General features: G+C 36.1%; 1 protein-coding gene and 1 non-coding gene across 3 annotated transcripts in view; both read right to left on the reverse strand.

Annotated features, from left to right (window-relative positions):
* The window catches only part of ADGRG7 (adhesion G protein-coupled receptor G7), a 62,526-nt gene continuing 35,288 nt past the window's right edge, over nucleotides 1-27,238 (reverse strand). For both annotated transcript variants that reach the window (XM_010978460.3, XM_031456879.2), the window contains 8 exons: nucleotides 26,583-26,746; nucleotides 26,089-26,244; nucleotides 23,305-23,417; nucleotides 18,955-19,286; nucleotides 18,145-18,241; nucleotides 8,952-9,107; nucleotides 6,721-6,877; nucleotides 1-360 (listed from right to left, as the gene is read on the reverse strand). In XM_010978460.3, the coding sequence (XP_010976762.1) occupies nucleotides 100-360; nucleotides 6,721-6,877; nucleotides 8,952-9,107; nucleotides 18,145-18,241; nucleotides 18,955-19,286; nucleotides 23,305-23,417; nucleotides 26,089-26,244; nucleotides 26,583-26,746 (1,436 nt within the window). In that variant the 3' untranslated portion in view covers nucleotides 1-99. The remainder of the gene's footprint in view (nucleotides 361-6,720; nucleotides 6,878-8,951; nucleotides 9,108-18,144; nucleotides 18,242-18,954; nucleotides 19,287-23,304; nucleotides 23,418-26,088; nucleotides 26,245-26,582; nucleotides 26,747-27,238) is intronic.
* Nucleotides 23,594-23,666, reverse strand: TRNAT-AGU (transfer RNA threonine (anticodon AGU)). The gene has a single exon. It is a non-coding gene; the product is annotated as a tRNA-Thr (tRNA).

Below are 27,238 nucleotides of genomic sequence, written 5' to 3' on the forward strand. Positions count from 1 at the left end.
TTCTGGGAAAAGACAGAGTAATAAAGGAAGGAAGTAGAAAAAGTGAAACTTACATGAGTTGAATAAAAAGAGGAACACGAGAGGCAGCAGTTTCACTGTCTAAGTGCTTGGGTTTGCTTGGTCACTCTGAGAGCGCGTCTCGTCCTCGTTAAGTTCAGATGGCTCCAGCAGCCTGAAGTGTTCATTCAGGGCTGGAAACGCCCTGAGCATGTTGTACATCCTCACGCGCAGCCTCAGGGTGGTCACGGATGGCAGCGTCTTCACTCTCCCAGTGGATGACAACAATGAATTCAACAGTTTGGAAGCTTCATCCTGGAAGATTTTTGTTCTGACAGTGTAAAGGAAAAAAATCTGCAACCCCTGGCAGATAGAATCAAAGTTTAATATTAGATAAGTATTGAGATACAGAATCAGAGAAGAGATTTTATTTCACCCTGCCACGCTTCTCATCATGCACAAGAACTTGAGTTTCCCAGCCAGCAGCTGCTGTGTACTTTCTTGTCTCAGAGGGTTGAGGCAATGTTCTTCTCATATCTAAGTGCTACACGGAAGAACGTACGTCGAAGCCCTGAGTTCAGGTCCCCATTTGCCAAATGTTAGCTGTGCAACCGTGAGGTTTCTGTTTTCCTCCTGACACCAACCAACTGGGACACCAACCTGGTGTCTTCCAATTCAGTTCAGTTCTGACACCAACCACCCAGAGTTAGCGTCAGACTCCACAGGTTAAGGGCTCAGTCCCACGAGATTTCCCTCACTTCACATGCCAGTCACCAGTGTTGGGTCCCCAGGTTGTCCGCACTTCTGTCGACCTGGTTACAGCCTCCCCACTTCAGGTTTGACAACCTGCTATAAGGACTCACAGAACTCACTCAGGAAGGAGTTTCACTTACTAGTATCTGTTCATTATAAAGGATACAAGTCAGAAACAGCCAAACAGAAGAGATTATAGGCAAGAGCAGGAAGCTTCCATGCCCTTTTCCAGTGTGTCCCCCTCCCGGTACTTCAAACTGTTCACCAACCTGGAGGCTCTCCAAACCCCTTTATTTAGGGGTTTTTATATAGATCGCATTACACAGGCATGATTGATTAAAACATCGGCTACCGGTGACTGACTTAATCTCCAACCCCTCTCTCGTTCTGGAAGTTGGTGGGTAGAGCTGGAAGTCCTAAGCTTCTAATCAAGTCTTGGTCTTTCTGGCGACCAGTCTCCATCCTAAAGCTATCTTGGGGCCCCAGCCACTGGTCATCTTATTAGCATACAAAAAGCACCCATCCCTCAGGGGACTCCAAGGATTAAAGGAGCTATGTGCTGGGAATTGAGAACAAAAGACTGAATATTAATTTTTTAGTACACCACAGTAACTTTGTTCTTTTTCTGACACCTATGATCTTCAATTTCCTAACAGAGGCAGATTGACTATGGGTTCCCTAATTCTTCTCACAGTTCTAAAATTCTGTGATTCTACATTTCTTGGGCTTTTAGTAACATAACTAGAAGTTTGGTGCATTTAAGGACAAAAAAAATTTTAAGCACTTCTACCCATTGCTTTTCTGTACTTTACATATGAAGACCAAATGTGCACAAGGAGTTAAGCCACAAAATAACTGAGTACTATTTTCTATACATTTTAAAATAAAATCTACCACTTACTGAAGTCCTATTAATATCAGACACTTGCTTTTAATTCAATCTTTATCATTTAATCCTTCTCATTTAATCATAATATCAACCCTGTGAAATAAACCTTAACTATCCCTATGCTAAAGATGAGGAAACTATAGCTCAGATAAATAAAATAACTTGCCTAAGATTATCCAACCAGTAATCAGTAGAGCCTGGAATTGAACTATATGTTTGGCTCCAAAATGCCTCTGTTCAATACACTCCAGACTCTCACTTGTAACTGTAATAGAAAGATAATGTAAAATGTATTATAGCATTTGAAAGACCCCTGTTGTAACTTCCCATTAATATTCTTTGTGGAAAAAAAACAGATCAAAAACATCTATAGTTGAGTTGAGAGTATTGTGCCAAAGTTCATTTCTTGATTTTGGTGATGTTATATAGGATATTATCATAGGGGAAAGCTGGCCAAAGGGTACATAGGAACTCTGTACTATTTTTGCAACTTCTTGTATTAAACTATTTCAAAATAAAAAGTTATTTTTTAAAAATCCATGGATGTCTCCCAGGTTGGCAGCTATAGGGCCCCAAGCCTTAAAAGGATGTATTTCCTGAATCATACCCTAGAAATACTGATATAGGAGACTTCTAGTGCTCCGGTGAGATAACTCTGAGAGTTTGGCTAAGAAAATCAATACATATTGGCAAGAGATAGATGAGTTCTCTGGCCAAAAGCAGGAAGATAAACTTATATACCCAACAGGTGGTACCTAACTCCTCAGAAGAAGGCTTTAATGACACAAGGAAGCATGCAAGGGGACATGGACTTCAGAAGGACAAAAGTAGTCACTGGCCAACCTGATTGTTCAAGGGAGAGAAGTTTTGTTTGGGGGACATGAAAAATCTGGTCTCTAGAGAAGCATCCTCTTTGTGGTGTACACTATTTCACCTGGCTTTTCATCTACTGTGAAAGAATCACACAAGCATGTTTCTTGCACTATAGAACTGATTATCTAGTTGAGGAGATGAAACTTGTACACATGAAAAGTTAACTTTTGAGTACAAGGGAAAAAGGGACAAAAGAATTTACAAAACTACAATAATTCTATTTTATTTGATAAAAATATATGTATTTATTTAATTCATAGTTAAATTAATAAAGCCATCATTTCAAGGGATTAAAGCCTGTAAGTAAATAATGTATGTGGATTGTACCAATGTCAGTTTCCTGGGTTTGATTATATATTATAGTTACATAAGATGTTATCATTGGAAGAGCTGGGTGAAGGCTACATAGGAACTCTCTGTATTATTTTTATAACCTCTTATGAGTCCAAAATTATTTCCAAAAAGAATTCTAAGGGATGAAATAAAAGTGAGGAGAACCAAAAAAAATTTTTAAATAAAAAGAATTCTGACCTTTCTAAGATTTTTTTCCCATAAGGTAGTATCTCAGTAAGCCTATAGAATTTCAATAAAAAAAAAGATTATTGCCAAGAATTAAATGCCAAACTAATTTGAGGTTCACAAGTCATGGTACCTAAAGAAAAACTATCAGCTAGGAAAATCTTCATTATTTACTAACTATCCATTAAACAATTACTCAAAAATACTCTATCATTAATGAGAAATTCATTAAAATTTAAAAGTCAAAATAATAGGACATTCCAATATAGAAGGGCTGGCAAAAGACACTGAAACTATTTAGCTATAACAGAATGCAACTAGCATAATTATCAAACAAAATCCAAATGTTATAAATATTCCTTGAAAGAAAATAATGTAGACAATATAATTTAATAATAATAATTGTTTGATAAATTTTAAATTGTACCAGTAAAACCAGGAGACAAGAAGCAGCTAAATTGTGTTCATACTATTACCTTTAAAGAGAATGATCAAAACACAATGTTTTACTCTGGAAATTGAAAATTGTTTCATAAATTGTAGTAACAGATAATAAACAAAAATAATTAACAGGATGAAAATGTTCTAATAATAAGAGAAGGCTAAGTAAAAGAAAATATAATTTATATAGCACAGTATGTAAAACTAAGGAAGAAATCATGGATACATGTGAAAAAGGGAAATAAGATGTCAGAATAAGACCAAACATATCTGTTTTGATAGCTAATATTTAGCTAAAAAAATAAAAGGTTAACTTTTTAAATGAAATGGAAAAACAATGAGAAAATGATTATAAAAATACAAATCTAAATGTATGGGGTCTAAAAAGAGGTAAGTAAAAAACAAAATGACACAAAGTTTAAAGACAAAAGAACTAGCATAATTAGACTAGATAAAATCAAATAAAAGCAAATTAGAAGTTGCTATATTAATACACAAAAAATTAGATTTCAAAATAAAATGGGACTGGGAGTGACTCATTATACTGATAAAAGGTATAATGCACCAGAAATATACAACATTCATAAATTTTAGAAACATGATAATATGGCATTAAACTGTATAAAGACAAACAGCTAAATGCTATAAGAAAAACTAGTAGAAAAATAAGTGACAAAGGGAATTTTATAAAGACTTTCTCAGGCTTTGATGAACAAGTTAAAGGTAAATAAGGTTTTATAAAAAATTATTTGAAAACTATAACACCTTTAAAAAGTACGTATGTGACATACAGAAGTATTGCCAGAAGGTAATCACAATAAATATTAAATCGTAATTTTTTTAAGCTAATAACAGTCTATGTAAAATTTTAGGAATCATCCCTTTGCTTTCAGGGTTAGAGGTCTGGCGCTTAAGGAGAGAACCTTTACTAAGGAGCACTTTTTCATGCCTTACGAAGGTGGTCCAGTGATCACATTTGTTCACACAAGTGATCCCGGTATGAGGTGGGGGCGTACTTTAAAAGAAGGGTACTTTCCATTGTTGGTGGGAATATAAATTGGTGCAGCCACTATGGAAAACAGTATGGAGGTTCCTCGAGAAATGAAAAATAGAACTACCGTATGATCCACCAATTCCACTCCTGGGCATATACCCAAAGAAAATGAAAACACTAAAAAATAAAACAAACTAGTGAATATGACAACCTAGTGGTTATCAGTGGGGAGAGAGAAGGGGAGGAGGGGCAACATAGGGGTAGGGGATTAAGAGGTACAAACTACCATATACAAAACAAATAAGCTACACGGGTATATTGTAGAGTACAGAGAATACATAGCCAATATTTTAAATAACTATAAATGGAGTATAACCTTTAAAAATTGTGAATCACTATGCTAAACACTTGAAACGTATACAATATTGTGAATCAACTATACCTCAATTAAATAAATAAATAAGTAAAAGAATGGTACTTTCATTATATTGAAATATAATTCAGTTTGCCAGCTAAGAAACTCTATATAAAGAGAGACAAACCTTTGTAATACTTTTCAACAGAGTAAACAGCAGTATTTGCTATGGGAGGAGGCATAAAGTAAGAAGCACAGAAAGAAATCCCTGATTCCAAGTCTCTGAATAATGCCTCCTTGCTTTATTTTAAAGTTCTGACACTCTCCACAAATAACACACAAATACAAAAGAATAAAAAGAAAAACATTATGAGGTCAAACAGAATTATTTTTATTTTCACCTCCCATTTTGATTTATCTATATTTTTGCCATGATGAAAATCAGAAGGTGACCACAACCCTTAGTCTAAATATTCTTATAGCAGATGCTCGCAAGGTATTAATAGCATGGTTCCCAAAGAAAAAAAGGATATAAATCTTCCTTTATGAAATCAATGCCACTTAGAATCATGTCAAAACAATGAAGTACTTAGAAATAGATTAAACCAAGGGTAAACCTAGACACTGAAAACCATGGCATTGATGAAAAAGACTGAAGAAGACAAAAACAAATGGAAAGATATCCATGTTCTAGGGTTGAAAAAACTGCGAAAATTTTCTTTTACCCAAAGTAATCTAAAGATTTGATACAACCCCTATCAAAATTCCAATGGTGTTTTTCACAGAAATAGAAAAAAAATTATCCTAAAATTTGAAATCATCATCTTGAAGAGAAAACTTCACACCCATGTTCACTCCAGCATTATTCACAATAGCCAAGATATGGAAACAACCTAAATGTCCTTTGATGGATGAACAGATAAAGAAAATGCATGATAGATATAAACATGGAATATTATTCAGCCAATGAAAAGAAAGAAATCCTGCCACTTGTGACAATACAGATGAACCTGGAAGGCATTATGATAAATGATATAAGCCAGAGAATGACAAATACTATCTGGTATCACTAACATGTGGAATTTTTTTTTAAAGCCAATTTCACAGAAACAGATAATAGAATGATGGTTGCCTATGGCTAGGAGGAGAGGTAAGCAGGATAATGTAAGTCAAAGAGTACAAATTTTTCCATTATTAGAAGAATAAGGATCTAATGTACAGCATGGTAACTATAGTTAATATAGTATTGTGTATTTAAAAGTTGCCAAGTAGTTAAGCATTATCATCACATACACACACACATTATTAACTGTGAGGTGATGGATGTGTTATTTTGATCTTGGTAATCATTCAACATGTATATGTGTATCAAATCGTCAAGTTGTAAACTTTAAAATACAGAAATATAGTTGTCAGTTATTCCCAATTATTCCAGTAAAGTTTTTTAAAGATAAGATAAATAATCATAAAATTTCAAAAAAGAGACAAAGAAAAAATTCAGCAAACCCAACAGAGGTCCAAGTTCCAGGAATCACTGTAACATGCACCACACCAGTCACTGTGAGAACCTGCTATGAACCTGTTGTATCAAGGAAAGGGACAGGAGATATTTCCCAAGCTAGTTGCTCAACAAAATCTCTCCTGGTCAGAGAAGAGGGACTAACATGGTCCAACCCTACTGCAATTATATTCTATGAACTCCAGGCTCAGGAAAAGATACAGTAGGTTAGTCATAAAAAGCTATTTTTCCCCTTCCCTAACAAAGTGTATTAAAAATAGTCTCCTAAAGGTAACTAAGCAATGACCTTGAGGGAGTTTTAAGATAATAAAACTTTGGTCCAGTGTGGTATCATCTCCACCACCCGATGGCTGCTACTCTTAGACTAATGCACACCATACCTGAGTAGTGTTGAAAAGGCAGAATATGTAGCTGAAGACGATCATGACACTATCATCACCAATTAGCATTAAGTATGCCAGAATCCAGGTAATTCCAAAAACAACTGCAATAGATAATGTGCTAAGAATCTTCCTTATGGATGAAACCTTCTTTGTGCTAGGTAAGAGAAGGCAAGAAAGAAAATATGGTTCATGCAGCTTTGTACTTATTAATATCACTGTTACCCTCCTATTGAGAATACATATTTAGCTGCCCATATACACTATTCACTGAACAATATATGTCTCAGGTGGAAAAAAGATGTTATTCCTATATCTATGGCACTCTGGATAAAATACAGAATAAATAAATATACTAATAAAGGAATACACTTAAAAGCTCAGGCATAAACAGTTCCTTAAATACTATTGCAGGCAAATTTCACAAAGAATCAACTTGTTCTTTAAAATAGAATTTTATTTTAGTGATTATTACTACTGTGATCAGCCAGTAAGAAATTCCTTTTGGGGGCATCTGGGACCTTCCCATGCCATAGGCTGATATAGGAATGAAAAGTTATCAAAATGTAGATTGATCTTCTTCCCTGTCATGGTAAGTCTGTATCCCTAGAATCTGAATTTGGCCATAAGACTTATTTTGACCAGTGGGACACTGGCATTTGTTCCACAGATGCTTGAAAGCATTCTGCTCATTAGAGCATGACTTTTCTTATTGCTCTTTGGAACCCTGAGAGCACTATGGTAAGAAGCCTGGCTGGACTGGTCTAATAGAGGATGAGAGACCACATGGAGTAGAGATGAGCTTTCCCAAGTGAGCAGTTACCAGCCAACCACCAACCATCAGGCATGAAAGTATATCATCCTAGATTATCCATCAGCATTCAAGCCAGCCAAGACCAGAACAACTACTTGACCAACATTCAAATTTATGACAAATAATAAGCATTGGTCATTCTAAGCCACTAAGTTTGGGGATAGTTTGTTATGCAGCAAAAGCTAATTGATACATGGAAGATAATTTGTTAAACAATTAAATTGTAACCTGATCTTCACTGTCACCAAGCCAATTTAAGAACCATGAGCTATCAGCCAAAATTTAGAAATACAAATTTGGTTGACTTCTGTGGCCAAACTGATACTGTTTTGTATACAGGAAATATAATCTAATTTGCAATTAGGCTAACAAGACTGTACCACAGTTTTCCTGCATTGCTAATAAAACATAGGTTTGAAAGGTTATCAGTGATATCTTTTTCCCATATTTCCCCTCAACATGGGCTCTAATTTATATAGGAAAAATGAGACTCTTGACTGGTAAAGTACACATTTAAGATTACGTTCCTGCTAATGATGGTTGTTTTCACCCATCTGTTCATTCAAATGGATCTATTTGGTGTCCAACAAAGGTCACAGATGTGCTTATAGTAAGTCTACTTGACATAAGAAGAGTCTGTACAATTAAGCCTGAATTCATAGAACTGTGTTCTAACCAATCCATGCTGTGGGAGATGGAGGTGGGGAGGGGGATGTACATGTTTAACAGTTTCTCTCCTCTGTCTCTCCAACTGAAAGGTCTTTCTGTTTATCAGGGATGACCATGAAAATGCCTACTGGAGGTCAGAAAGGTTACAGACAGGAGAGAAGCAGTCGACATGAAAACTGACAAACCAGAGACCACACACCCCATCTTGATGGGAAATATGGACCCAATGTTGCCAGATTGTCCAATTTTTTTCAAGAGGAAATATAATTTTAAGTGAAATCTCCCAAAGTTTATGTTTGCAACACATTTTTTAAAATGTAAAGCTATTATGTGATTCAAGTAACACATGTAAAATATAACCCAGTTTCTAGTTCATAAAGTGAAAATACAGTTACCAGCATCCCCTCACAATTCTCTTATATTTTTAATTATTCAACTCTGAGTTCCTGAATATTTGGGGTGGGGGGAGAAATTTTTTCTTGATGTCTTTGGATTTAGTTTTCAGTTGGGCTCATATAGCACAGAAGCATGTTATGTAATGCAACAGACCCACACTGTAGTCCTGATGTTGGAAGATGAGAAGATCCACTTCCCGAGACAAGTTTAAGAGAAAATCTGTCCTAAAAACCACATATCCCTGCCATTGCCCCAGGGTCTGAAACTCTTCTAGGAGTGGGGATGTGTTACTGTGCTTACTATGTCATAGCTGAGTCACGCCTGCCAGCTTCTCATTCACTGGGAATCTTACCTCGTCAGATTCTGGTTATTCTTCCACAGCACTTTGACTAAGATGATAATAAATATTACTACATTGCTGATGAGGATAATGGTCACAGGTACGATGAATGACCACAACAACGGACTTGTTATAAAACCATTGCCTTCTTCAACTGCCAGCCAGCAGCTAAGGAGAGAAAAAGAAATGATTTCAGCAGACTATAAAAGGTACACAAACTCTTCTCTATGGTGTTAACACTACTGACATCCACTCGACTGAAAGACATGCTGAAAGTCAATATCCCTTCACCTTCTATATATTTGAGATGATTTTCAAGAATTTAACCCACTAGAAAAATAAAATGCATTGGTTTTGCACTATTTCTCTATGAGACAGTATTGACTAGTGAAAATTAAGTGGCTTTTGAGTCAGGCAGTCTTAAATTTAAATGTCACTCTCTGTCACTTACTAGGTGTCTGACTTTAGGCAAGTTATTGTTTTATTTTTGAATATGTAGCATACCCAGATGGCTCAACATTTTAAAGGTACAAATCATCATAGAGAGACAACACCCCCTCCTACAACTATCCCTAGTCACCCAGTTGTTTTTTTTTTTTTTAATCTCAGTGGTAATCAATGTTTCCTGTGTATTCTTTCAGAATTAGGCTATGCATGCATCAGCAAAAGTGTATCTTTTCCTGATTTTTAAGCAAATGATAACATATAATACTTCTATATCTTACTTAACAAAATATCTTAGAATCATTCCATATCAGAATATAAAGACTGTCCTCATTATTTTTCACAGCTGCGTATTATTCCATTATTTTATTATACTGTAAATTATTTAAATAGTCTCTTATTAATGGGCATTTTTAAAGTTTAATGTTTTAAAAACATTTGAATAGTTCTTTAACCTCACCACATCTGTTTTTGCTTTTTTGTTATTGGTGGTGGTGGTTTTTGTGGGGGGCAGTTTCTCATCTGTGAGGTGTAGTAATCATCTCCTGGCCTTGATGTAAGAATAAATCCATTCATTTAATAAGTATTTACAGAGTACATGCTATGGGCCAGACATTGTTCTCTATACCCAAACATTAATAATGAATGAAAAACCAAAAATCTTTTCTTTAGTGAATTTCTTCTAGTGCAGAGAAATAGATAAAACTAACAAATTAATAAAATATATACTATATCAGATGGGAGCAAGTGCTGTGGAGAAAAATAAGGCAGATAATAATAAGGGTAGGCATTACTATGGATCTGTATATGTGTGTCTGTGTGTCTGGGTGTGTGCACAGGGGAGCAGGGGAGGGAGTGTTTCATTTTAAATAGAGTGGTCAGGAAAACCCTTATGGAAAAAAGTAATATTTGAATAAAGATCTGAAGTAGATGAGGGGGAAGGGTGTTTTAGGCAGAGGGAACAGCAAGTGCAAAGGCTCTAGGTTGAGAGCTTAAGAAGCAGCAAAGAGGCTAGTGTTATTAGAACAGAGTATGTAAGTAGATAAGATTAGTGAAAAGATGCAAATTACGTCAGGGCTTTACAGGTGATTGCATGTACTCTCGGCGAGAAGGAGAAACTTGACATGATCTGTCTTTAGTCTAAAAGTGTTACTCTAGCTAGATGTAGGGATAAGAGAAGAGCATGAACAAAAGCAGGAAATCAGCTAGGAGTCTACTGCCATGATCTGGTGGCTTCGACCAGGAGAGGAGATGCTGAGAAACAGTCTGATTCCAGGTGTATTTAAAAGTAAAGCAAAGGGATTTATTGATGGGTTAGATGTGAGAGACAGGAGAATGAAGGGTGACTCCAAAGTCTGTGGCCTGAGTACCCGGAAGGATGGAACCACCATCAGCTGAGCTGGGGCAGACGACAGGAAGAGAAGATGTGGGAAGGCAGACCAGGGGATGTCCTACTGCACAGCCAAGCGGAGGTGTCAGGTAGGCATTTGGGTCTTAACAAAATAATGTGAGAAGCCCTGGCACATATTTAGCGATCAATTAATGTATGTTTTCTTTCCCCTGCAGGTAAAACACCATTATTATTCATGCCAAAGGATTTCTAAATTGTTTTATATTGCAATGTTGGTATAATTTAAATTATCATAAATCTATTCTAATCTGAATGATCTAGAAGGAAACCGAGAAGATGTTCAGGTCTCTGTAATGAATTCAAAAAATGAAAAGGAGTGCCGCCAACCTATTAATGGACAGAACAGGTCCATCCTTAAATAAAATGGTGAGAGAGAGCAAAGTTTATCTCCAGGATTTCTGCTTCCCTGTCCTTTCATCTGAGGACAATTCTCCTGCCATCCTCAGTCTCACAATTCCCCAGAAGAAATAGGAAGGCACTTGGCTAAGACTTTTAAAAAATCCTGCTGAAGGTGTTGCAGTACTGATTTCAGACAAAATAGACTTTAAAACAAAGGCCATAAAGAAAGATAAAGAAGGACATTTTATAATGATTAAAGGAGGGATACAAGATGAGGATATTACACTCGTTAATATATATGCACCCAATATAGGAGCACCTAAGTACATACAAGAATTACTAACAGAGATAAAGGGGGATATTGATGGGAATACAATCATAGTTGGAGATTTTAACACTGCATTAACTTCACTAGACAGATCTTCCAGACAGAAAATAAACAAGGCAACAGAGAAATTAAATACTACAATAGAAAAACTAGATTTGGTGGATATTTTCAGAGCATTACACCCCCAAAAAATAGGATATACATTCTTTTCAAGTGCACATGGAACATTTTCCAGGATCGATCATGTACTTGGGCACAAAAGAAACCTCAACAATTTTAAGAAGATAGAAATTATCTCAAGCATCTTTACTGACCACAATGCCATGAAACTGGAAATCAACAACAGAGAAACAAAGGAGAAAAAAAGGAAAGCATGGAGATTAAACAATATGTTATTGAAAAAACAATGGATCAATGAGGAAATCAAAGCTGAAATTAAAAAATACCTTGAGACAAATGATAATGAAAGCACAACCACTCAAAACCTATGGGACACAGCAAAGGCAGTGCTAAGAGGGAAGTTTATAGTGATACAGGCCTTCCTCAAAAAAGAAGAACAATCTCAAATAAACAATTTAACCCACCACCTGAATGAATTAGAAAAAGAAGAACAAAAAGCCCCAAAAAGCAGCAGAAGGAAGGAAATAATAAAGATCAGAGAGGAATTAAATACAATAGAGATTAACAAGACCATAGAAAAAATCAACCAAACCAAAAGCTGGTTTTTTGAAAAAGTAAATAAAATCGACAAACCTCTGGCCAAACTCACAAAGAAGAAAAAAGAGAGAGCACAAATTAGCAAAATAAGAAAGGAAAATGGAGAAATTACAACAAACAAAATAGAAATACAGAATATCATACGAGAATATTATGAAAAACTATATGGAACCAAACTGGATAACCTAGAGGAGATGGACAAGTTTCTGGAAACATACTGTCCACCAAAACCGAATCAAGAAGAATCTGAACGCTTGAACAATCCGATCACTAGAAAGGAAATAGAAATAGCAATTAAAAACCTCCCTACAAATAAAAGTCCAGGACCGGACGGCTTCACCGGGGAATTCTACCAAACATACAAAGAAGAACTCATACCAGTCTTTCTCAAACTCTTCCAGACGATTGAAAAGGAGGGAATACTCCCAAACTCATTCTATGAAGCCACCATCACCCTGATACCAAAACCAGGCAAAGACACTACAAAAAAAGAGAATTATAGGCCAATATCACTGATGAACATAGACGCCAAAATCCTCACCAAAATTTTAGCAAATAGAATCCAACAACACATAAAAAAGATGATACATCATGACCAAGTGGGGTTCATCCCAGGGACACAAGGCTGGTTCAACATACGCAAATCAATCAGTGTAATACATCACATCAACAAGAGAAAGGACAAAAACCACATGATCATCTCAATCGATGCAGAAAAAGCATTTGATAAAATTCAACACCCATTTATGATAAAAACTCTCGCCAAAGTGGGTATAGAGGGAACATATCTCAACATAATAAAAGCTATATATGACAAAACTACAGCCAGCATAGTACTCAACGGTGAAAAACTCAAAAGCTTCCCACTAAAATCTGGGACAAGACAAGGATGCCCACTATCACCTCTCCTATTCAACATAGTCCTGGAAGTCCTAGCCACAGCAGTCAGGCAAGAGAAAGAAATAAAAGGGATCCAAATTGGAAAAGAAGAGGTAAAAGTGTCATTATATGCTGATGACATGTTACTATATATAGAAAACCCTAAAAGGTCCACACAAAAGCTACTAGAGCTGATTGAAGAATTCAGCAAGGTAGCAGGTTACAAAATTAACGTTCAAAAATCAGTTGCATTTCTTTACACTAACGATAAATCAACAGAAGAAGAAAGTAAAGAAACAATCCCCTTTAAAATAGCACCCAAAGTAATAAAATATCTGGGAATAAATCTAACCAAGGAGGTGAAAGAATTATACACAGAAAACTATAAACCATTGATGAAGGAAATTAAAGAAGACTTTAAAAAATGGAAAGATATTCCATGCTCTTGGATTGGAAGAATCAATATTGTTAAAATGGTCACACTGCCCAAGGCAATCTACAGATTTAATGCAATCCCTATCCAATTACCCAGGACATATTTCACAGAACTAGAAAAAATCATAATAAAATTCATATGGAACCATCAAAGACCTAGAATTGCCAAAGCATTACTGAAGAGAAAGAAAGAGGCTGGAGGAATAACTCTCCCAGACTTCAGACAATACTATAGAGCTACAGTCATCAAGACAGCATGGTATTGGTACCAAAACAGACATATAGACCAATGGAACAGAATAGAGAGCCCAGAAATGAACCCACAAACTTTTGGTCAACTCATCTTTGACAAAGGAGGCAAGAATATACATTGGAATAAAGACAGTCTCTTCAGCAAATGGTGTTGGGAAAACTGGACAGCAGCATGTAAAACAATGAAGCTAGAACACTCCCTTACACCATATACAAAAATCAACTCAAAATGGATTAAAGACTTAAACATAAGACAAGATACAATAAACCTCCTAGAGGAAAACATAGGCAAAACATTATCTGACATACATTTAAAAAATCATCTCCTAGAAGAAATAAAAGCAAGAATAAACAAATGGGACCTAATGAAACTTACAAGCTTCTGCACAGCAAAGGAAACCAGAAGTAAAACAAGAAGAAAACCTACGGAATGGGAGAAAATTTTTGCAAGTGAAACCGACAAAGGCTTGATCTCCAGAATATATAAGCAGCTCATACGACTCAATAAGAAAAAAATAAACAACCCAATCCAAAAATGGGCAGAAGACCTAAACAAGCAATTCTCCAAGGAAGACATACAAATGATCAAAAAGCACATGAAAAAATGCTCAATATCACTAATTATCAGAGAAATGCAAATCAAAACTACAATGAGGTATCACCTCACACCAGTCAGAATGGCCGTCATTCAAAAATCCACAAATGACAAATGCTGGAGAGGCTGTGGGGAAAGGGGAACCCTCCTACATTGCTGGTGGGAATGCAGTTTGGTGCAGCCACTATGGAAAACAGTGTGGAGATTCCTCAAAAGACTAGGAATAGACTTACCATATGACCCAGGAATCCCACTCCTGGGCTTGTATCCAGAAGGAAATCTACTTCAGGATGACACCTGCACCCCAATGTTCATAGCAGCACTATTTACAATAGCCAAAACATGGAAACAGCCTAAATGTCCATCAACAGGTGACTGGATAAAGAAGAGGTGGTATATTTATACAATGGAATACTACTCAGCCATAAAAACCGACAACATAATGCCATTTGCAGCAACATGGATGCTCCTGGAGAATGTCATTCTAAGTGAAGTAAGCCAGAAAGAGAAAGAAAAATACCATATGAGATCGCTCATATGTGGAATCTAAAAAACAAAAACAAAAACAAACAAACAAACCAACCAAAGCATAAATAAAGGACAGAAATAGACTCACAGACAGAGAATACAGACTTGTGGTTACCAGGGGGGTGGAGGGTGGGAGGGGATAGACTGGGATTTCAAAATTGTAGAATAGACTACACTGTATAGCACAAGGAAATATACACAAAATGTTATGATAATTCACAGAGAAAAAAATGTGACAATGAGTGTGTATATGTCCATGAATAACTGAAAAATTGTGCTGAACACTGGAATTTGACACAACATTGTAAAATGATTATAAATCAATAAAAATGTTAAAAAAAATCCTGCTGAGAAGTACTTTCAAATCTCTAGAAGCTTCTTTGGTGACTAAGCAAGTGGCCATCAAAGTTTTAAATTAAAAAGATGGACACATTTCTGATCCAGGCAGCCTAGAGAAATATAGTTTAAAGGGGGAGGAAAAGATAAAGATAATGGACAATCCAACTCTATTGGATAAAGGCAGACTTGCAAATTATGAAATCATTGGACAAATATTTATTTTTATCAGTATGAGTCTTGAGTTGCTTAAACTTTAGACAATACACTTTCTGAGAATTAGTATTTGTACTATAGACATGTCTGTGTGTGTATGCAGACAAATGTCTGGAAGATTCCTCAGTTACCTCACACAGATGGGGAGACCTGGACGGGAAACAGACCTGGATGTCCCTGGCCATCAGGAGGTGGGCACTCGGAAGGGACTCCTCCTCACTTCCTCTATCTTTTGGAGAGACAGCCATGCTGGATTTGTTCTCAAGAGCCTCTCTCTTTGTTATTCTGAATCTAATAACCTAGATTTTGAGAAAAAGACTGCTGAGGAGATAGATGGTTCCTACATGGAGATTAACCCTTGTAGAAGTGGGAGTCCTAGAACTGAGATTGGAGAGTCCAGGTTGAATCCAAAAAAACCGATGGACCTGAGGTCTGGAGAGCATCACAGATGAGAGCCCCAGATGAAGTGGATGAAGTGTTTAACTTCTTGGTGACTTTGTCAAGAAACGTGGGAAAGACAGCTTTAGCAGACACAGCATACGCTTCTAAAAACTTCTCCCTCATGTATTATAATTTCTCATGGTTACCTCAACCCTTCAGGCTGGTCAGGAAACAACCTACATAGTGGTACAGAGATCTGAGGGACAGAACAGCAAAGAGGAGTGTGGCCTGCCCTGCAGTCACCCCCTAACTGGGCCCTTGCAGAGACAGCAGTACATCAAGGGAACTCGGTTAGGGCTTTCAGGTAAGACTGGAAGAACTGGGAGGCATGTGGAGGTGTAGGGAGTATACTGAGGTGTGACTTCTGGGAGGATAACTCAAGAAAACAAAACAAAACAAAAAAATCCTTCCTCCTTCTAAATATACCCTGAAGAAATGTGACCTTGATGCAAGTGTATAGGGTAAAAGGTGGGGGATAAGAGCCCAAGAGGAAGCTGATATTACACATCATTTCTTCTCTTCTCAACTCTTATTATCAGTCACCTAGTGTCCTCCCTAACACCTAATACTATACTCAGGAAAAAATCTGCTCTCAATTATTTACAGCTTGATGTGAATAAATTTAAGACAGTGGGCTTCTTTCTCCTGAAGACTTCTATAGAAGTTGGTCTAGCCCTGTGGCTAGGTTAGAGCAGGAAATTAATAATAATGCAATTTGAGATGAATGGCCTCTCCCATGAGATATTTGCATCCCACTCCTGATCTCTAGCTATGGAGTTAAAATTCTGAAACTCATTAAAACGTATTTAACCCCAATTAAACAGAGACAACAATGTCTGGAGTATTTGGCTCCTAAAATCAAGCCAGGCAGTTAGCTCTCTATTCTACAGTTGGTCTTGGTCAGCCCTGGAAACAGGTAAGCATCCTGACACCACAACCTTCCCTGGGGTTTTGTTCTGATTTTAGTTGGTTTGGGACTTAAGGTAAAATCTGGGAATCAGAATGGTTGAAATTATAAAATAAGAAGGGAGGAAAAATTAAAGAGCAGTTGCCATTTGGTAGCAAAAATACACACATAGTTCAGTCCAGCTTCCTTTTCAGTCTCCCCACATAAAAAGCAAACACTCTAAGTGAAGTAAGCCAGAAAGAGAAAGAAAAATACCCTATGAGATCACTCATATGTGGAATTTAAAAAAAAAAAAGAAGAAGAAAAGAACATAAATACAAAACAAAAACAGACTCATAGACATAGAATACAAACTTGTGGTTGCCAGGGGGAGGGGGGTTGGAAGGGACAGACTGGGAGTTCAAAATTTGTAGGTACTGACAGGCATATGTAGAATAGATAAACAAGATTATACTGTAAAGCACAGGGAAATATATACAAGATCTTGTGGTAGCTCACTGTGAAAAAAAATGTGACAATGAATATATGTATGTTCATGTATAACTGAAAAATTGTGCTCTACACTGGAATTTGACACAACATTGAAAAATGACTATAACTCAATAAAAAAAAATGTAAAAAAAAAAAAAAGCAAACACCATACAGACAGGTACTTCCATTACTGACAGTTAATTATTCATGCTGGAGTCACAGGGAGCATTTATGTGTGATAAATCGTCATGAAATATGCATTATAATCATATCAATATAGGATTGGTTCATAAGCATGGAGAGTGCTCTGCAGGTTATAGAATCTTTTCATACTTGCTTGACCCTTTATAGTCACCACAGAGCAGGTATTACTATTATTGTTATTCCCAATTTCTAGACGAGAAAACAAAGATAAGGGGTTACTAAGGATCACACGTTTTGTGTACTACGATTTTCAGACTTAATCAAAGAAGACAAAGTTAATATTAAAAAGTTCAGATATAGAAATTTAGAGGCACAGATTTCAAAAGTTTCTGCTGTATAGCACAGGGAACTGTGTTCAATATCTTGTAATAACCTTTAATGAAAAAGAATATGAAAACAAATATATGTATGTATATGCATGACTGGGGCATTGTACTGTGCACCAGAAATTGACACATTGTAACTGACTGTACTTTAATTTTAAAAAGAAAGTAGTTACTTGCTTTACAAAAGGATTTATCATAGGAAATTTTCATGTCACCATATTTAAAACATAATGTGTTCTTGAAGAATTTAAAATAGACACATAATACGACAATTACAAAGTGAGATGCAGATGTACAGGGACACTTGGACTCAGTGTCACTGAATAGTTACACTCTTATATCAAAGAAATGGATATTTAAAAATATACAAACTTACATTCTCTCTTGCCGGTATTCCAATTCCCACTGTGAATTATTCTTATTCTGAGAATAAATAATTCCCACTGTCATAGCCACCACTATAGCTGGGACTCCTATGTAACAAAGAGAGGCATAGAATTAATAATTTACCCAAGACTGGGATTAATTATAAAACACCATGAATGAACTATACATCTGACCCTTTTCAGGATGTATTGTTCTTTTCACTATCACAGTGTACTAAATGATCCTACAACTGTAGGTCAACAGTGGATGCCGTTTTTCTGTGTTTTCCTTTCCCTTTTATTAATAGTTATACCTACCAACCCTGTGCTATTTCCAATTTCCTTGTAACTCATACCACAATCTATACTCTTAAATGGCCTAATTTCTCTTTCACTTGAGTAAATTTAAATTTAGACAATACTAAAATAATTCTCCTTTACTAGAACACAGTACATTTTTCAAATTATTTCTCTTAAACAGTCACTCTGATTGTCTTGAAACATTTTTTTGACACATTTCTTTTAAAGTAGCTAGGAAGTTAATTATATGTGACATTTCAAGTCAAATTAATAGAGATGTTAAAGGAAATGAACAGCCTGAAATTAGCCTGTGACGTATCTAGCAGGGCTGCCTTGATCACATCTGCCTTCTTCACAGAAGACACTCCTTCACTAGGCAGAAGGCACTGTTAGTGACTGCTGGATTTTCCATCTTCCCTATTTCAAGTCCTTGTACTATTTATTACACCTTCAATAGGCGTTTAAATTAAATGATTTCCACAAAATTAAACTCCTAAGTAAGTGGAGAAGCAAACACTTACCCCATCCAATTAAAGAGATGTAAAGAATGAAATGTTGAGGAAGAGGTTTCATGGTCCTAATTAGAAGGAAATAGAGCTGCGCAGCACTGATTCCTGTCCAGGTGAATGTCACTAACAGAAAATAGTGCAGCAGGATAGCAATCCCGGTGCACGTGGGATTCGAGATGACGACAATGTCCTGTCTGAGCACTTCATTGCTACCAAAGTCAGTATTACTTGTCTTTAAGTTCTTATTAGAGTTTTCAATTCCAAACAAAAAGAGGAGGTTGAAAATCAACATTGATGTGCACAGACAGACCAACACCCAGGTTACTGAAGTTTTTCTGACTTTTCTGAAAATAAATAAGCAAATACAATTAAATGAATAAACAAAACAATTGCAAAAAAGAAAATAACTCTATTGAAATAGCGAGGGAGCTAAAGAATTTTATCCAATGTAAATCCAACTCATAGCCCAGTGGGCCAACTGGTAAACCTACTCAGAGATGCATACTCCCCTCTTCTCTGATTTCCACAAAAAAGTGAGTTAGAGAAAGTAGGTTGATATCTCCTTTCTTGAAAGTGTGTTCTAATCAAAGGTGATAGCTGCTCTCCAGAGATGACCCTCTGTGAACTCCACTTCCCGGTATTTATGTCCTGTGTAGCCCCCTCCCAGGGCTGGCCTGTGACTTGATGTAACTAACAGAATGCAGCAGAAGGCCTGACAGCCAGGGCCAGCAGACACAGCAGTGTTTAGCATCCACCGTATGTTTGTACTTCTATGGCCCACAACAAGGTCTTCTAATGTAAAACATACCCAAGGACTGTTCATTCATCTGGAGATAACAATTTCTGGGTGTAGAATCCACTCTTTAAACTCATGACATGTCACAATTCTCTGTATATTATGGTATACAGTCCTGTAATAAAGGAAGTTATAAAATTTCCATTCACTACCATCTAGATCCTTCTGGATTTTTCAGACTTCAAGGAATCTTGGAGTATCTATTTTCCCTATTACTGTGCTTAAAGTTCTAACATCTTCAAGTACTTGTCTATTTTCTCATGTCTCAGAACTTGATGAACAAGTCTGTTTGCTAAAATTATATAGCCTTTATGATTTTATACCATGACCTTTCTCAGTCTTTGGATTTCCACACTGAATAAAAAGCTTATAGCTTAGTGGTAGAGTGCCTGCTTAGCACGCAGGAGATCCTGGGTTTAATCCCTAGTACCTCTGTTAAAAATAAAAAAACAAACCCTAATTACCTCCCCCCCAAATAATTAATTAAAAAAATTTTTTTTTAATTTTTTAAGATCTTATATTAAAACAGAACTCTATCCTTCTTGATATTTCAGTTGAGATTTTCTGGATAATTCAAAATTTCATTAAGTCTTTTGAAAAGTTGAATGATCAGAACTGCAAAAAATATTCAGAAGAATCCGTTTATATATAAGTAAAGTTAGTTTCTAATTTTTCTCCAATTTTGAACATAAATTATAATCCACAGAGAGGCTAATTTCAGACAGGCTATTTTCAAGTGGGTCTTCTGTATATTACTATAGTCTGTGCATTTTTATTATATGCACAGAAATATATAACATATATTATATGTATAATTATATACATTATCTATGGCAGCAAAGCTGTGCTAAAAACATACTGACAGAGGATGCAAAAAAAATATGATGACAGTTGGAAGGAGTGAGATTTGAGGCAAAGAAACTAGTGATGCAGCTTCCACAACTTATTCACATGAGACCAAATAATCATCCGTTCAAGTGTCTTTTCAAATGAAAGACAGATACAAGAGCCATTTCATTTTACACGGCAGACTTGTAATTATATGGCATGTAATTTTCCTTCCAGGCACTCACCACAATTTGCAACTACATACTTATTTCCATATATATTTGTACAATGTCTGTCTTCCCTTCTGAGAATGTAAATTCCATAGGAGATGGGAGTTTATCTGTCTTGTTCACAGTTTTGCGTTCAGCTCCTCACATGTTGTTTGGCACACAGTAAGCCCTCAATATAAAAACTTTAAATGAGTGGCAAGAGACTCATTAAGTGTGAAAGGTAATGAAGAGAATCAGAAATAATTCTTGCTCTTTGGACAAATGGCTAATGCTAAATACGGGGCAGAGAAACTGACAGATGTGCTGGATCATCTTGCTGTGCCTGAAATAAGAAAATGCTTCTAGACTGACAGGGACATGACAGAACAACGTGAAGGGCTCCCTCTGGCTTGGAGAGAGAGAGTACACTTCTTGACGCAGGAATTCAGTGACTAGATATAGAAAGAATGACAGATTAGAACATCATCGTGCAACCACGAGTGTAATAACATATTCTAGTAAGGAACATCAGTGAATATGGAAACCACTGAGTAAAAGCTGGGGAACAGGATACTGACACAGTCTTAAAGAACCACCTCATGGATTACCTATTATTTACAAAGGGAAAAAAGTGAGACTTCACAGTGTAGAAATCTGGCAGACGCTACTTTAAACAAGGATGCAAACTTAACACACCAGTAATGGGACAAACTGACCTCATGCACTTCCTGCTGTGTCATAGTAAAAAGACTTAATAATGATTAGAATTCTCACCAAAAATATTTAACCTGTATCTAATTAGGAAAATTTCAGACAAATTTTACATCGTAAAATATTCTACCTTCTATAAAGTAACTAACCTGAACACTTCAAATATTTGAATATCATGAATGGCCAAAACAAACAAATAAAAAAAGCAGAGGAATTATTCTGGCTAAAGGAGACTAAAGAGAGATGATAGCTAAATAAACTGAGGGGGGGGAAGAAAAACCAGCTATAATGGACATTACCGTACAACTAGAGAAATCTAAATATGGTTATTAACACAATAACATTACATTAATGTTAAATCTTGAGTTAAATTTTCTGAGTGAGGATAATAATCTTCTACTATGTAGGAGTGCCATTGTTCTTAGGAGATACATACATGCTTAAAGAATTTAGAGGGGAGGGTATAGCTCAGTGGTAGAGTGAGTGCCTAGCATGCACCAGTTTCTGGGTTCAAGCCCTAGTTCCTCCATTAAAAAAAAAAACTAATTACCTCCCCCAACAAAAAATATAAAAAAAAAATAGTCTGGGGGGAGGGTATAACTCAGTGGTAGAGTGACTGCTTAGCACGCACAAGGTCTTGGGTTCAACACATAGTATCTGCATTTAAAAATAAATAAATAAATAAACCTAATTACCACCCCTAAAAAGGAAAAAAAAATTTTTTTTAAGAATTTAGAGATGACAGTCATGATATTTACAACTTACTTTCAAAATTTCAGGGAAAAAGCAGAAAAAGAGAGAAACAAAATACTAATAATTGGTGAATCGAGGTGAAGGATATATGGGTATTCAGCATTCTCTTTCAAATTTTCTGTAGATTTTTAATTTTTGTAAATAAAACTTCAGGAAAAACCTTTAAAACAAAAAATTCCTGAATCTACACATCTGAGAAAGCAGTGGTGAAGGAATTCAGTAGGGAGAAGTAATTCTGAAGGAAAGATGAATTCATCGCGAGACACCTTGAGTTTGAGACGAGAACCAGGGGGGAATGAGCAACAGACCCATTTACTCCATGGGTACTCTTCTGTGCTGGGCCAGGGATTGTGCTCCACCCTGGGGATGGAGTTATGAAAACAAAACAGGACAAGCAACAACAGCAACAACAAAATCAGAGGCGGTCACTTTCATCATCAGTGTATCCTTATGGGGAAAGCAGTAGGCAAGCTAACAAATGAACAAGCTCACATTTACAGATTGTTAAACATGTAGCATGTGATAAAAAATAACGAGTGCTGCACAAAATTGGGCCTTGACTGAAGGGGTCAAGGTGGAAAGAAATCTGTGTGTATAGGTAATTTATTAAATTAGATTTTTTTAAACTGTGTAATTCAAACCTTTCAAAAGTTCCACCACTTGAAAACTTAATATACTTTAAAATTTACTTTTATTTACAAAAACTTGCTGTTTAGCAATGCTTCTTTCTTTCATAGCTGTAAATTGGTAGTTATGTTTCTATTCAATACTAAGGAACCGTGGCATTAATGAGCTAGGGGACCATATTAATTTCATCTGACAAACTTGTAATTACATGGTATGTAACTCTTCTTCAAGGTACTTAACCACAGTTTGTAATTATATGTTTATTTGTACGTATTTCTTAGCCTCTCCAGGACACAGTGTCCTACAAAATGAGTGTGTTGAACCAGATCTGATTTCTCTTCTAGGTTCCAAGGACTGTATTCTGGTGAGAATATGCTCAGAGGAGGTAATATCAGGATAGCAATTTCTCTCACGAGAAGAGCCTGCTTCCCTTCTTACCTGGTGACAACCTGAAATAGAACTGTGAGAACCAGACCAGCAGTGGACAGCGCACATCCAATAGTGGAAAACACGTCTAGCGATTTAGGATATTTATAGTCTTTTTTGAAACTCTGGAAAATAAGTTAAGACTCATTATTTTTAAATAACCATTCCTGAAATGTCTATGAAAGTCAACATCGTGAAGAGACACATTGTTTCAAATAGCCAGATTTTTTTTTTAATTTTAGGGTTTTTTTGTTTTTTTTTTTAGTTAGGGGAGGTAATTAGATTTATTTATTATTTTTAGAGGAGGTACTGGGGATTGAACCCAGGACCTCATGCTTACTAAGCATGTGCTCTACCATTTGAGCTATACCTCCCCCTCCAAATAACCAGATTTATTGGTCAAAATAGCTAGATATGTCTTTTTTATATAAAGCTGTGATATATTTTAAAAGGAAATAAATTAACCCCTTATCTCCAAGCAGTTTACATGAAATAGAGGCTTGAGAACAGTTATCTATCTAATTCAGTCTGGGAAAACATATGTACTATTCGTCGATGTCTAAAACCAAAGTTGTTTGCATTAGATCTAAGTTGGCTAGAGTTGCTTTATTTACCCATTACATTATCTTTATGTTTAACTATACTCCAGGGGGAAATCTGGATAGCTAAGCTAATGCACTAAAAATAAAGTTGCAGAAATACTTTTATGGACATAGAAAGATGTTTTCACATAATCCTGTTCATTTTTTTGGAAAAGGAGGTCTAACTTTTATGTAATATATCTATATTATGCCAATATTTTAGTTATATTCACAGGAAAGTATACTCCATGTGAGGATGTACTCTTAGAAATCGGAAGAAGCAATACAGTGGTCCCTGGGTGGGTAGGATGTAGGAACATAATTATTTTTGCTTATCTGTACTCTCTAATGTTTTAAATTGTTAAAAATTTAAAAAGCTGTATATGCTTATTCATAAAACATGAAAGTAATATAAGACATAATTTTTTTAAAGTGCACATTCCCCTTGACTGCCAGTATCCCCCAGTCTTCCTCTTGAAATCCTCTCTTCTCCAGAGGTGATCTTTTTTTAGGTACTCATAAATATTATCTATGTCTCTTGCGCAAATATACAGAAGTTTGTTAACATAACAGGATTATTCTCAAATTGCTATTTTAATTTAAGATATCATACACATTTTCCCATATCAGTATATTTCTGTTTAGTAAGTAGACTTTCATTCTACATGCAATAAGTATGTATTTCTTTGTAGAAAAAAAAGAAAAATAAACTTCATTTAAAAAATAATAAAACAAAAATTTCATGTTACTTCTTATGTGCAGTATGCTAAGCAGATGACAAAGAATCACAGAATACATAAATCTTCAGATCTTAGAAATCATCTATTCACTCAGCCTCAATCTGCTCTTACTTTACATTTAATTCTGGGGCAGGGTACAGTTCAGTGGTAGAGGGCGTGCTTAGCATGCATGAGGTCCTGGGTTCAATCCTCAGCACCTCCATTAAAGAGTAAGTAAATAAACCTAATTACCTCCCCACCGCAAAATGTAATAAAGTTAAAAAAAAAAAAGTAAATACATATAATCCTAATCAGACTTTTTAAAATTTTGCATCACAAAACTAATTACAAGCATGAGTAGGTAGGCACTGAAGTAGATTCAGATATTGGTAAGAATAGTTGAAAGTCTGACCTCAAAAAAGGAGAAAGATAACTATGACAACAGAGTCTGTATCATTTACTATGTAAAGCAATCTGAGCTTTTCACAGCTATTCGATGATACTAATGATCTTAAGACATCAAAAAATTTAAAATTTTATCTTTACTATTTTCTGAGTGTGAAAGCAGATCTCACTATAGTACAAGTTAGAAAATGAATAATTAAAATCAATTTTAAAATATTTGGTAATTAAAATAAGAAACTATAGTTATCTCAAAAACATATTAAAAGCACGTTTCTATAATCTGCTCCCCACTGGCTTCCCAAATATAGGTACATCTTAGCTACTGGGAAAAGAAAACATCTGCTTCACTTTGCAAGATTCATAGCGTTACCGGCCCCTTCGAAAGGATAAGGCACTCGACATCCCTCCCCATTCCACTGCACATAAAAACATTCCATCCAGGATATAAACTAACGTTTTTGTTTTCACCAGAATAATACTTTCTGGAGAACAAACAGGGTCAGTCCAAGAACTCTGAGGCGTATAAACAGCTGCACACCAGAGCTGACTACTATCAGTTGTACAGGGTAGCATCAGAGTTACAAGGAACACACAGAGGAACTATGGGACAAGTGGAATTAAAGAGCTTTTCCTCTTCTATCTTATACCGTAAATTTAGCAATTTAAATGATTACAGTGGAAAAAGCTTCAGGTAACTGATTTAAAGTACCCACCCATTGTTAAGTACATACTAGACCTGTCCTCAGCTCACAGCTACACAGCCTCACCTCTGGCTGTAGCACCTTCGTGCTTCAGACATGTGCGGTAATGTAACTGAATGGGTCTGTCAACTCCTCTTCTGCACATGGGCTCCCTTCTCATTCTTAAGTACACTGTACTAAAAGCATCCATCCAGAGACCATACTGCAAAAAATTCTATTCTACTTGCCTTTACCAACACTTCCCTTTTTAGTCCTGTAACTCCATTCCCTGTTTTTCCATTTAATCTGAGTTGAGTATCTACGTAAACTAACCCCCAAATAATCTCCAGTCAGCACATACCAGAACTGTGTACAAGGAAAATTCTTGTCCGGGAAGAGACACACCCTTACCATTAATACAGCAAAATTAGTAGTGTGGCTGCAGCGGCAGTGCAGGAACCCGTCAGTGACTCCTTCTTTGTGACAGCCATATGTATCCCAATCCTTCATGGAAAAATTCCAATAGACGCAGGCATAGGAATGAAGCTGGAATTCTGTTTGGTTGTACTGTGAATTGATAAGACAATTGCAACTGATTTTTCAAAATGCTTAACTGTAGGAAAAATTAAATAGGCTAAGACAAGCATATGAGATATCAACTGAATATGTACAAAGCATAGCATCTTCATTATAGATTAGGGAGAGGGAAAAGGATATAAAATTCAAATTAGTTAGTTTTGCATTTAGCTAATCTGACAAAAATATGGATGGGGGAAAATTTAAGTGAATAATGTCAAATAATCTTTCAAAGAGCCGTCCTGTGGATTTCTTTTGTCCACACTATCCCTGCTTCTGTAATCAAGAGTGGGCTGAATTTTTTTATTTTTGTTAATGGGAAAACTCACCCTTGGACTGAAGACCATTTCAACAGAAGCACTCTGATCTTCCACGTCTTCATCAGTTTTGCTTGAGATAATTTTTTGACTAAAATTTGATTTAGTTATAAAAGTTTTTGATTGGAAGAGTTTGTTGTTTTGATACACTACAAAGCCACATGCCTTGGCATTAGCTGTGAGGGGGAAAAAAGACACTAAAATCAATAAATGAACTCTAGGGTAAGTAAGAAACAAAGCCCCAAGCCATAATTGAACTACATGACTGCTTAATATTTGAGTGAAGTACAGAAAAAATGGTTTGCTAGCTGCCTTTGCTTAATTACAGTATGCAATTAGCATATATAATCTGTGCTTGGCCATTCGACCCACATTAATTTTTTTTCCCTGATGTTAAGATTTCTTCTGTTCTAAATGGGAACCACAATTCCTGCCTAACAACCTCAAAAAAATATTGGAAGGCTCTCACGTATAAGGTAAACATTCTTGCTTTCTATGCAGTAAGACAGAGTGAACACAATGTACAGGTAGCTCGAGCCACGTTGTTTCACCCACTGGCAAGACACAGAACAAGAAACAGCAAAGGGTGAACATCAGCACAGCTGTGTCTAGAGAATTGCTCTGTGAGGTCTGCCTCCTACCCAAAGGGACTGAGTGGGGACCAGTCT

The sequence above is a fragment of the Camelus dromedarius genome, chromosome 2 (assembly GCF_036321535.1).
Source record: "Camelus dromedarius isolate mCamDro1 chromosome 2, mCamDro1.pat, whole genome shotgun sequence".
Classification (NCBI taxonomy): Eukaryota; Metazoa; Chordata; class Mammalia; order Artiodactyla; family Camelidae; genus Camelus; species Camelus dromedarius.